Raw genomic sequence first — 13,200 nt, 5'->3', positions numbered from 1 at the left:
GATTTATAGCGAAAAGAGATTGCAATGAGCAGGGAAAAAGACATGTTATACTGGACAACAAAGATTTTGTTTCCTAAACACTTTTGGGAGTATTTTATGGATTTTGGACTGCTGATCATGAACATCACAGTAAAATTTTCATATGATGTACCTTTTTTTTAAGATACGACCTATTTTTGTGATTTCCTGTCATATTTTAAGTCTACGACAAACATACAAAACCATGTATTTTCTGAATTCCATCATTTTCTGCCATTCGCACTTAGACTTTTCCCCTGCTGATCTTGGTGCAGTCAGTGATGAACATGGTGAAAGATTTCACCAGGACATTGTGTCCATGGAAAAGCAGGGCAACTGGAATCTATCAATGCTGAATACAAACAAAAATCAGTGGCAAAACATTTTTAGGTCAGTGGAATTAACACAATGTGTCAGCATCATTATGCGATTAAACCTGCTAAATTCAATAAAAAGTTAATTTAATGCTTCTCCAACTTCCTACGTGATACAGCAAATCTAAAATGATCTTTGTGTTCAGTTTGAAGTTGTTCATCGTAATCCCCAATCTTTTTTTCAGGAAGCAAACCTTTTGAGGGAAAAAAAATTGTCCAGTGTTTTCTGTGACCTTTGGGAGGTTATCTTATAGTTGTTTATTTAAATAATGGACACTCCTGCACTCAATGCGATGACTGAGGAAGGCAAGCATGCCAAATGCTTTCTTCACACCCAATCTGCATTGCCACTTTTATGGAACTATGTACTTGTTGCAAGAACATAGCCAAGTCCTTTACGCGCTCCCATCTCCCAGCCATTGAAGACATGTGAGACAATGACTTAAAAGGACCCCCATCACCTTAGTCATAAGAAGGTACAGAAGCCTGAAAACCAGCACCTCAAGGTTTAGGAACAGTTTTTTTCCCCCAATTGCTATCAGGTTCTTCAACCTCCCCTTAACTACCCTAATCAAACTGCTATGATCCATGAAAAGGCATGTCTGCATGACTAAATAATGCCACTATTTTTATTTCACTATGTGAATTTTTATTATCTTTCTTTTTGATTTCTTACATCTTTCTGTACAGTAATTTAATGTATTATTGTTGTTTATTTTTACAAAGTATCTGTTTGGCTGCAGCAAGTAAAAATATGCATATATGTATATTATAGAATAAATTCATTATCATACCTTTAAGTCTCTGTGTTCGACAGCATTCTCCAGGCCCCTACCATTCTCTTTGCTTGTTCTGCCCTTATTTACCCTACCAAAGTGCACAACCCAAAACATGTCCGAGTTAAATTCCTCGTGGATGAAGCAAAGACTTTGGGGTGTTAAAAGGTGAATCACAAACCACAGGACCCAGCCACTGACATGTTCTTGTAGCCACAATATTTGTGTGAATGGTCCAGTTAAGTTTCTGATCAATGGTAACACATGCAATTTAAGTTAGAAGTAAAACATGAAAGTCTGCAGATATCGTGGTTGAAGTAAAAACACAATGCTAGAGAAACTCAGCAGGTCAAACAGTGTACTTTATAGAGCAAAGATAAAGATACATAACTTACTTTTCAGGCCTGAGTCCTTCATCAATTTCAGAATGGGCCGTTTCTAATGTAAATGCCATTAAAATTCAACAGTAGGTGGTTGGACTCTCTTTAATTGGAAAGTTTAAATGCCTGACATTTACGCATTATCAAAATTTCCACTTATAAACTCATGTCTAAATACAGGCCCTTAACCGTGATTCTGAAAACTGAAAACCTTCGAAAGTTTAACATTTTTTTTTGCTGCATGAACAGTTTATCTTCAGGTGTTCCAGAGGGGGCGAGGAGAGAACGTGGCTCGAGAGGCGAGTGGTGAGAGTGCGAGGAGAGAATGCAGAGCAGCAGTGTGACTCAGGCAGTGAGCAGGAAGAGAGTGGCGGTGCGACTCGGGTGGTCAAGCGGAGAGAGAGCAACAGCATGACTCGGACGGGCAAACGGGGAGAGAGTGACAACGCAACTTGGACAGGCAAGTGGGACTTGGGGAGAGAGCAAATCTGTACCGCTGCCATTCTAATTCCATAATCTGGAATAATTCAAATACCAAGAAGTGTCCGATCCCAAAGGTCTCGGGTAAAAGGATAAGCACCTGTAATGCTGGATGCAGGTCTGGACTGTTCCATTTTCTGAGGGATTGCAAATAGAAATGAATATTGTACAGAGGTCATTTCACAGCTGAAGATGGTGGGGTTTAGGACCCTGTTCAGATATTTGGATGATTGACCTCCAACACCCACAACTATGTTCTTTTGTGTGAACTATGACACCAACTGCACTGTTTTGCCTTGCAGGCTGGAGAATGCTGTTTCGTTGGGGTTGTACTGGTACAACTAGACGATAAATAAATTTGAACCAACTTGAACACGAGGTGCGTTTTCCCTTTGGCTTCAGTTAAAACAGGGGGTCCTTGATGCACAACCCCCCATCTGACCTGTGGAATTTATGTCAAAGGTCCATATTTGAATGAGAACTGTACCAGACATCAGAAGGTGTCATTTGATAGCACTTGGAACTCCTTCCATCACTTCGCTAATGACACAGAACAGACAGAATGAGCAGTAATTATTTGGAATGGATTTGTTCTGCTATTACCAGTGCAGGGTCACCTTGTGAGGACAGATTTTAATTTGTTTGGGTTAATTCATGCTTTCATCATTTGTCAGATGGAGGATGAATAGACATTTATCAAATCGCTCACATTTACTTTACAAACGAAGGGAAACACCCAATTCTGTTCCAGGAGTAGTGTTACTCTACAGATGTGGCACAAAAATTTTGGCACGTCCCCATTGTCCCTCACCAATTCTTGCTGATGCACGATAGAAGGTTTCCTATCCTGAGGTCTCAGAAACCGCAGCTCAGGCCATCGCACAAACCAGCCTCGGCTCTATCTATCCCTCCTGCTGCCTCGGGAAAGCTGACATATTAAAGGACCCATCTCACACCAATCACACTCTCTTCTCCTTCAGTTAGAAGATACATGAGCTTGAAAACATAAACCTCTGATTGAAAAAGTTTCTTTCCTGCTCTTCAATGGTCCTCTCATTAGAAAAAGATGCCCTGCACTGTTTAACTGACAATTGGGCCCAAGTTGTCCTTGGTAATCTTGTTGTTAAAAAAAAATGCTTTATTCTAGTCAATAAATTGACACTTCTGTATGCTCAGTATCACGTCTGGCCCAAAGCTGTAAAATGCCTTTCATATTAGTCTCCTCGAAGTTTACCGTTTATTTTGAGGGGTCAATTTGGTAATGCAGAGAAATGCCATCAGAAAAGTTGCAGAATCAACCATCCCGGTCACCTACAGCAATTCATAAATAAGACTGTCACCAACCAAAGGGTAAATGGAGAATTATGCCATATTAAGTATAACTCTGAAGTTCCTGTACCAGCATTACTTCGAAACTAACAAGTTCACACCCAAAAGATAAGCCTTCCACATTGACCATTTATGAAAACCTTAATTAACAATTAGGTGTATCTAAATCAGAAGCCAAAGCCCCTTTCCAGTTCTAGCATTCAATCTAGATAATTACTCAAAGCTCAAACAGAATACATTGTTCCAATAATGTTTCCCTATGTATTCTGGGTTGATTTGTACAAAGTAAAATCTCAATTGTGCTGGGAACAGAGTCTTGCAATTTCGGAGACAGTTGAAAACTGCCTCCAATTCAGATGCAAGACGAGGGGACGAGGGGTGTTACAATGACATGCTTCAATAACATGGTCTCTACAAAATCTAAATAATCGTGTCTCTTCCCATCCATTCCCCCTGCCCCTCCCCCCCCCCCCCCACCCTCCCACCACACACAGTATTGCAGTCAGGTTCAGTGGTTGTTGCTGTGCTATTTATCTGTGTGATACGGGTTTCCATTTTGGTATATTAATTTATTCTGCTGTTTGCTTAGGGAAACTCATGTGCTTTGCAACTGCAGTATCAAGAGGCCAGCAACTATTCACACTGATGAGTTTTCACAGAAGAAAAAAAGCACAAAAATATAACTAATATTTTATGGGCAAAATAAAGAGCTAGATACAAAATTAAAGCAGATAATGTATCATTTGCTTTAAAAATATTATTAAACGTAATAGAATTTTGAACAAACTATCTGAGGGAATGACAGGCTACATAAATAATATTAAGGATTTTGGGCTGGAAGCATTGTAGGTAGTTATTATGGCTTTGCTACTGTTAAAAAGTGAATTATTGCTAACTAAATTGGCAACATCTAAAGGAATTTGTTTGGCAACAGAACAGTTTACAAAACTGGATAGCTTGCAGGCAGTGGAATTTGTCGAGCTACTGCTACATTGTGCCAGTGACCTAGGTTCAATCTAGACCAGGGGTCCCCAAGTATTTTAGACTATCGACTCCTTCAGGGAATACTTAATCCCTCATTGACTCCCAGGCATGGTGCTGGATAGGGGCACTGGACAGGGAGTTGGGGGGTGCTAACATAGATACAGTATATAATCGAGTAATAATTGATCCCACCCCCCCCCCCCCCCATTTTTGGCCTCAGCTGCCTGCCCATCTGAACTTCCAACCACAGATCCCTCTCTCCACCAACCCATATAAACTCCCAATCGCACAATCACAGATCCTTCCCCTTCCACCCTCCCATCTGAACTCCTGTCCATGGATCCTCATCCCTTCTGCCTGCCCATCCGAACTCCCGACTTTGGATCCTCGTCCGCCAGCCCATCCATCTGAGCTACCGATGCCCTGACCATGAACTCCATGAACTTACCACCAGGTCGTGGCCATCTGAGCTCCTGAGCCTTGAATGACGCATGTATTCATGAGATTAAAAGTCTGACCTGTGTAAAAGTAAACCCCCCCCCTCCCACTTTTTTGAAATTTGAACACATACCTCTTTCCGTCCTCCTGTTCACTCTAAATTCAAAGGCTGGTCAAAAAATACAACATGGCAACCATCAAGGCCCGCTCTCACAAGAGGTTGGCCAACACTGCCATAAGAGCCTATTTTCAATCAATCCTCCCTCTGGCGTTATCGAACCCCTGGCATTTATCAATCTTTTGGATGGTCCCATTGACCCCACCCCCCCCCCTCAGGGGTTGATATCGACCACTTTGGAGACCCCTAATCTAGACCATTTGAATGTTGTTTATTGACTTCAGCTCAGCATTCAACAACACAATCATACCACAGTACCTAATAAGGAAGATGAGCCTGCTGGGTCTAAACCTCCCTCTGCAATTGGATTCTTGGCTTACTGTTGGGGAGATCTCAGGCAGTCTGGATTGGTAACAACATCTCCAAGTCCATCACACTGAACATGGGGGGACCCCCAGGGCTGTGTGCTGAGTCCACTGCTATTCACTCTGCTGACCCATGACTGTGCAGCTAAACACAGCTCGAATCACATCATCAAGTTGTTGACGACTAACCGTGGTGGGCCTGATCAGTAAGAATGATGATTCAGCATAGAGAGAACTGGTGCAGAGCCAATAACCTGTGTCTGAACATTAAAAAAAAGAGAGATAGTTGTTGACTTCAAGAGGGCCTGGAAGGACCACGCTCCGCTGACAACTGACAGCTCCACTGTTGAGGTCATCAAGAGTCTCAAGGTACTTGGAGTCGACTTAGTGGAGAACCTCTCCTGGTCCCTTAACTCAAGCTCCCTAGCCAGGAAGTCCCAGCAGCACCTCTATTTCCTGCAAAGGCTGAAGGAATTTCATCTCCCACCCTCCATCCTCACTACATTCTACAGAGGATGTATCAAGAGCATCCTGTGCAACTGCATCATTGTCTGGTTTGGAATCTGCACCTCCTCAGTGTGCAAGACCCTGCAGAGAATAGTGAAATCAGTGGAAAAGATCATTGGGGGCTCTCTTCCTACTATGAAGGGCATCAACAACCCTCTATGAGGGCGAAAGGCAGTAAACTTTGTGAATGACTCTACGCACCCCTCATGTAAACTGTTCTCCCTCTGCCATCTGGGAGGAGCCACTGCAGCATTCAGGCCCTTTCATCCAGATTGGGCAAGGGCTTTATCCCCTTAAACCATCAGACTCCTGATCTCCCATAACATTTGGGGATTGGGTACCATGGACAGTTAATGTACAAGTCTTAATATTTTAATATTTTAAATGTGTTGAACATCTATTCTAACCTATATTTACGTAAATATACTTACGTTATCGCTTCTTTACTGTGCGAGCATGGTATGAACGATAAAGGTGACTTGACTTGACATTGGTTCTCAGTATGAAGTTTGCTCAACCTGTGTGGGTTATCTCCAGGAATACCGGTTTCTTTCCATGTTCCAGAATGTGCAGGTTGATAACACTGGACCACAAAGATTTTGCTTTCTGAACACTTCTGGATGTATTTTATGGATTTTGGGCTGCTGATCACGAAAATCACCTTAAAATTTTCTTACCACATATCTTTTTTTTTAAAGATATAATAATTTTTGTGATTTCCTGTCATATTTTTAACATGCTTCAAGCATACAAAACCCGTGAACTGCAACATGTCATAGGAAATTCATTTTCTGCATTTGCACTTGGACTCCTTCCCTGCTGGTCTTGGTACAGTCAATGACGAACATGGTGATAGGTTTCACCAGGACATTGCGATGATGGAAAAGCAGTATCAGAGCAACTGGAATCCAGCAATGCTGGCTGACTGTTGTTGGACACTGATATGAGAGGCATCCGATGCTGAGTATAAACAAAAATCAGTGGCAAAATATTTTTAGGTCAGTTGAACTAATGCAATGTGTCAGGATCATTATGCAATTAAACATACCATATTCAATAAAAGTTCATTTAATGTTTTTCCAATTTCCTATGTGATACAACAGATCTGAAATGATCTTTGTGTTCAGCTTGAAGTAATCCCGATTTTTTTTTCAGGAAGCAAACCTTTGAAAAAAAAATGGGTTGTCCAGTGTAATTTGCCACTGGTGTGAAGGTCCGGCAGTGAAGGTAAAATATGGGGGGGGGGGGGGGGGGGGGTGGGAAGAATTAATAACTATGTGGGGAGAATAAAAATGGGAATGTACATGAATCAGTAAAGCATAGGAACAAGCTCTTCAACCCATCATGTCTGCTCCGAACATGATACTGAAATTGAACTAAAATTCTGCTGCTTTGCACATGATAATTTTTCCTCTTTCACCTGCATATTCATCTATTGTAGCTGCTTCTACCACTACTCCTCACACCCTACTGTGTAAAATAAAAACTTGCCTTGCTATCTTCTTTAAACTACCCCTCAACCCTCACTTTCAATTCATGTCCTCTAGTGTGTATCACTTTCACCTTGGTGGGGTGGGGGTGGAGGGGGGTGGGGGGAGAAAATTTCCCAACTTTCTACCTGAGCAAAGCCTCTCATAATTTATAAACTTCTATCAGGGCACCCTCAAGAGAAAACATCCAAAGTTTGTCCAACCTCTCCCTGTAGCTCATACCATTTCATTCATGCAGTACCCTGGTAAATTTCTTCACCCTTTCCAAAACCTCCACATCCTTCCTGTAATGGTATAACCAGAACTGCACACAATACTCCAGGTGAGGGCTGATCTAAGTTTTATACAGTTGTAACACGAGTTCCTTATTCTTAAACAGTATTCAACACCCAATGTTGATTCATGTAAATAGGGTGTGAGGGGGAGGATGGTGATGGACGGTGAGCTGAAGGGCCAGTTTAGGGTGCTGCACCCCTCTACTGCTCACCATTTGGAAACTACTTCAATTCACTAAATACACAGAAGGAAGCTAAAAAGCAAAACATGGAAAGAGTAGGGAATTTATCCATTGCAGCTTATAGATTTTCAAATTGAACTGTACGTTACATGTGCCAAGATACTGTTAAATTTCCTCTCCTCGCAAAGGTTGGTGCTGATGACATCAACATTAACCTCATGGCAAATTCCTGGGATCTGCTTTGTAACCACAATCGTAAAGTTTCCTTCTTTGCAAAAAAAAAACTTCATCCACAAAGACGCATTTGTAAAAAATTGAAACTGAAATGTTGCACACATGGTGGAGAGAGAGAAGCTAAGGGCACTGGTTTCACTGAGACAGAATTCACGAAACTTCCAGGCGCCATTCAAAGCCAGAGATTAAATTACAACCTCATTACTCATGCTGTCTCGTCTACAGTATTATATCACATTTTATATACTATGATATATGTTACTGGCAATTGAAATAAAGCTGAAATTACAAGGTCCGAAAAGCGAAGTGGCTATTTGTGCTGTAAGTTGCTGCAGGTGATTGACAAGTGGGTAGAATCGGGAATTACTGCGCCATTCTGAAGCAGAATTATAAAGAAATTAAAAGAGTAAATATATTCTATTATAATAATAAAAAAAGATTCTTACTGTTGTGTCTTTTATTCTATCCTAAAAAAAGAAAAGAAAAAAAGGTTTTAATGACAAATACAATGAACTTTACCCCTTAATAGTTTTCAAAATAACGTCAAAATTAGAAATTGCTGAACTAAACTTTGACAAATAAAAGCTCCTGTTGAGTTAGCGAGTCGGTGTAGGAATCAATGTGTTGTGCTGGAATGCATTATACTGAGTCCTGCCTATGTTGGGCAACCACGTTCTCAGCAAGATTAGCACTCACTCCAGGGTGAATTTACATTGCACTGTTCTTTCCAACATTTACATGCTCGTTACTGGCTATTTCTTGTTAGGTAGAAGACATATTTGTAAACTTAACTGCAGTGCCCAGTGTGATACCGTATCATACAAACCAGAATGCTGCCGAGCTGTTCTGTGCCGGGTTGGTCAAGCAATGGTGATATCTTCGATTTCCTTCCTAAGTAGAACACAAGATTTCTGTGCCTGATCTGTATCCGTGGATAAGGTGCAGGGTCTGGGTGGAGCCACTACTGGGTATGGCTGTGTGGTGATCCACCTTCTCTCCACATCCTCTCACCCCGATATGATCACACCATTGACAGTTACTACAGAAGTTTATATTTGTTTGCTTTCTTGAGGTCAGTTAGGGTATTAATGCCATTTAGTGGTATCTAAACAAGCATTACAACCTTCTGAAAGTAGTGCAAAAGAAAAGACAGATATTGGGAGGAGTAAACATAATCTCAGTAATGTAGATCTTTGGTTGTATTGGGAATATGTGAAAATTTGATCTGGAGGGTCTTGCTTGAATCTGCTTGTTTTCCTTGGTGGACACAGAAAAGCTGGAGGAACTCAGCAGGTCTTCCAGCGTCCATAGGAGATAAAGATATAGAACCAATGTTTGAGCCTGAATCCTTCTGAAAGTAGCGCAAAAAGACAGAATATTGGGAGCAGAAAACATAAAATCAGTAATTATATTACTGAATCTTCAGGGCAGCACGGTTGGTGTAGCGGTTAGCACAATGCCTTTACAGTGCCAGAGACTGGGAATGGGGTTGGAATCCCATGCTGTCTGTAACAAGTATGTCTGTTCTTTCTGTGTCTGCGTGGGTTTTCCCCACAGGGACTCCAGTTTCCTCCCACTATTTGAAATGTAGCGGGGTTGTAGGTTAATTGGGTGTAAATTGGGTGGCATGGACTTGTAGGCCAAAATGGCCTGTTACCGTGCTGTATATCTAAATTTTAAAATATTTTAAAAAAATTATTATCATTATTAATATTACCAATCATAATATGAGACAATATCTGAGGAAGAAGGACTCAGACCCGAAACATTGGTTATGTTTCTTTACCTCCCATGGACACTGTGAGACATGCCGAGTTCCTCCATCATTTGTGGTTTTACTACAATCACAGTGTCTGCAGGCCTTTTAATGTTTCACATGCTTTCCTCAGTATCAGATTATATTGATGTTATAAATCAAAATGTACACCGTTCACACAAATTCACGGGTCTCAATGAATCATCACCCATAAGATCAAGAATTTAAGATACTGGGTTACAAAATGTTACTTCAATAGCAGACCAAGGTTGAAAACAACAAACTAGTTCAAATATTATCCTTGCAGTTTCCTCTGACTTTATTCCTGATACAATTTTCCCTACTTTGGAGGGACGGGTTACTATTGATGGAGTGGGGAGGCATTCAGCATGGCCAGAACACAAATGTTTTCCTTCTACTTTGACTGGAAATGTGTGCAATTGGTTCTTGATGTAATCCTGGCTGTGAGTTCTACAAGCTTTCATGTTTTTAATTTCTACATCTAATGTGATTAAATTAAGACAGAAACCTGATTATTCTCACTTGTTCACTACAGTACTTAAACTATTCCCCATGTAAAATATTCAAGGAAAAGCCTTCACTAACAAGGGCGCTAATCTGCAATGTGGAAGGCACAAACGATGACATATGACCTGTGCAATGGAAAATAAACCTGAGAGGGAATGTGAAAACCATAGCATACAAATTAGATGCTGGTGTAGATCACTCAGTTCTGCTGTCCAATGAAATCATGGCTGATCTGATTATAAACACAACTTTACTTTTCATTTATTTGTCCATAAACAATCTCTACCTTCAAAATATTCAAAGACTCTCTTTCACTGCGCTTTGGCAAGAAAGTTCCAGTGAGCCGAGTTCAATACCAACTGCTATACTGTCCCTGTGGAGTTTGCACATTCTCCCTGTAACCATATACGGTTCATCCAGGACCTGTTTTCATCCCACATCACCATGTTGGCTGCTGAGGTTAACTAATTTCGGTAAATTACTCTTATGTAAATGAGTGATAGAAAATTTGGGAGGAAATTGGAAAGAGGTGATGGGCTTGTGAGATACGACAGGTTACAAGGAAATGAATTAGAGAATGGAATTGTTCCATGACCCAACATAAACTCAGTGGGATGAATGGTCTCTGTCTATGCCCTAAGAAAATACCAGAGGATCACTGCTCTATCAGTAAAGCAACTTCTCCCTACTGAAGTCCTAAATGTTTTACTCTGCACCTTGACACTGCCACCCTTGTTTGAGACACCAGAGACAAAAACCATCCTCAATACATCCAGTCTGCACTGTCCTATTAGAATTTTATAAACTTCAGTTAGATCTCTCCAATTCCTCTAAACTCAGAGTTGACCAAGTCGCCCCTCATTCACCATGAGCTTGTAATTTTTAAAGTTTTCAATTTATATCTTTATGTGATTAATCATCTCCTGTTGGTCGATGCCAATTCAGTGAATTCAGCAATTCTTTACATCTACCCATTACATAGAACATTACAGCACAGCACGGGCCTTTCAGCTCTTGATGTTGTGCTGACCTCTATAAACCTATTCAACAATTTAAACTTTCCCACCTCACACCCATAACCCTTTATTTTTCTAGTATCCATGTGCCTTTTAAATGTTCTGATTGAAACCGGCCACCACAACCATGCACTCCTACAAATGCATTCCAGGGACCCACAACTCTCTCTGTAAAAAGTCTACCCCTGACTTTTCCCCTAAATGTCCCTCCGTTTAACATATAGATATCCTCTGCTATTTGTTACTATTGACCTGGGAAAAAGGTGCTGGTTGTCCACCATATCTATGCCTCTCATAATCTTGTAGATTTTTATTAAGCCACCTCTCACTCCAAAGGAAAAAACCCTAGTCCTGCTAACCTTGCCTAATAAGACACTTTCTCCAGTCCAGGCAACATCCTGATAAATCTCCTCTGCAAAGATTCCACATCCATTCTGTAGTGATGCGACCAGAACTAAACACAATATTCAAAGTGTGGTCTAACCAGAGTTTTATCGAGCTGCAACATTATCTCACGGCTCTTAAACTCAATCCCCCAACTAATTAAATCCAGCATACCATAGGCCTTCTTAACTATCCTATCAACCTGCACAGCAACCTTGAGAGATCTATAGATTTGAGCCCAAGGCCCAGCTGTTCTTCCAAACTGCTAAGAATCCTGTGATTAACCACGTACTCCATCTTCAAGTTTGACCTTCCAAAATACATCACTTCACACTTATCTAGATTGAAAGCCATCAGCTACTTCCCCGCCCAATCATTTGTATCGTTTGTAAACTTACTGACCCATCCTTCAATCTCTTCATCCAGTTTATTTATAAAAATCACAAAGAGCAGGGGCCCCAGAAAATATCCCTGCAGAACTGCACTAGTCACTGACCTCCAGGCAGAATAGGTTCCATCTACTGCTCCCTCTGCTTTCTGTAGCCAAGCCAATTTTGATTCACTCAATCAAGGTTCCATGGATCCCATGCCTCATTACTTTTTGAATGAGTCAACAATAGATGATCTTGTCAAATGTCTTATTAAAATTCATATACATCACACCTACTGCCCTACCTTCATCAATTTTTCTCACTTCCTCAAAAAACTCAATTTGGCTCGTGAGGCACCATCTGTCCCTTACAAAGCCATGCTTACTATCCCTGAGAAGACTGTAAATGCTAACTGCTTGTAAATCCTGTCCTTAAGAATCCTCTCCAATAGTTTGGCCATTACTGACGTAAAGGTTCACTGGTCTATAATAACCAGGATTCTCCCCATGACTTTTTTAAACAAGGGGACAACATTTGCCATTCTCCAGCCTTCTGTGACCTTGGAGGATGCAAAGATCATTGCCAATTCTCCAGAAAACTCTTTTCTCCTTCCCATAGCAACCTGGGGTATATCTCATCCAACCCCAGGGACTTATCAATCCTAATGTTTTTAAGAAGATCCAGTATGATCGCTTTCTTAACTTCAATATGCTTCAGCACATGAACATGCCCTGTACTGATATCACATAGACCAAGGTCCCTCACTCTGTTGAACACTAAAGGAAAGTATTAAATTATGACCTCCCCTACCCCCAGGTACATGTCCCTGCTGTATCTGTAAGCAGCCCTACCTTTGGTCATCCTTCAATTCTTCACATATGTTTTGAACACCTTTGGGTTTTACTTAATCCTAATCATCAATGCCTTCTTGTGTCGCTTTGTAGCTCTCCTTTTCTTAAATCCTTTCTTAAGTTTCTTCCTGGCTACCATATAGTTCTCATGATTCCTCCCTCACTTTTGCTTCCTAAACCTTCTGTATGCTTCCTTCTTCCTCTTAACTAGCTCCCTCACCTTTACTGTCAACCACAGTTCCTTTATCCTACCATCTTTTCCCTGTCTCTGTGGGGCAAATCTATCCAGAATCCCGCACAAGTGGTCCCTAAACATCCTCCACATTACTTCTGCGCTTTTCCCT

At 41.0% G+C, this 13,200-nt stretch overlaps 1 protein-coding gene across 11 annotated transcripts in view; it reads right to left on the bottom strand.

Moving 5' to 3' along the window:
* sobpa (sine oculis binding protein homolog (Drosophila) a) overlaps window positions 1–13,200 on the bottom strand; it is a 427,151-nt gene that overhangs the window by 52,026 nt on the left and 361,925 nt on the right. For all 11 annotated transcript variants that reach the window (XR_011340735.1, XM_069887499.1, XM_069887498.1 and 8 more), the window contains one exon: window positions 8,397–8,417. Coding sequence is in view for 10 of the 11 variants with exons in the window: in XM_069887499.1 (XP_069743600.1) it covers window positions 8,397–8,417 (21 nt within the window). In the remaining variant the exon portion in view is untranslated. The remainder of the gene's footprint in view (window positions 1–8,396; window positions 8,418–13,200) is intronic.

Source organism: Narcine bancroftii, chromosome 6 (genome assembly GCF_036971445.1).
Source record: "Narcine bancroftii isolate sNarBan1 chromosome 6, sNarBan1.hap1, whole genome shotgun sequence".
Classification (NCBI taxonomy): Eukaryota; Metazoa; Chordata; class Chondrichthyes; order Torpediniformes; family Narcinidae; genus Narcine; species Narcine bancroftii.
The sequence above is the reverse complement of the archived record's forward strand: the minus strand, read 5'-3'. Positions and strand labels throughout refer to the sequence as shown.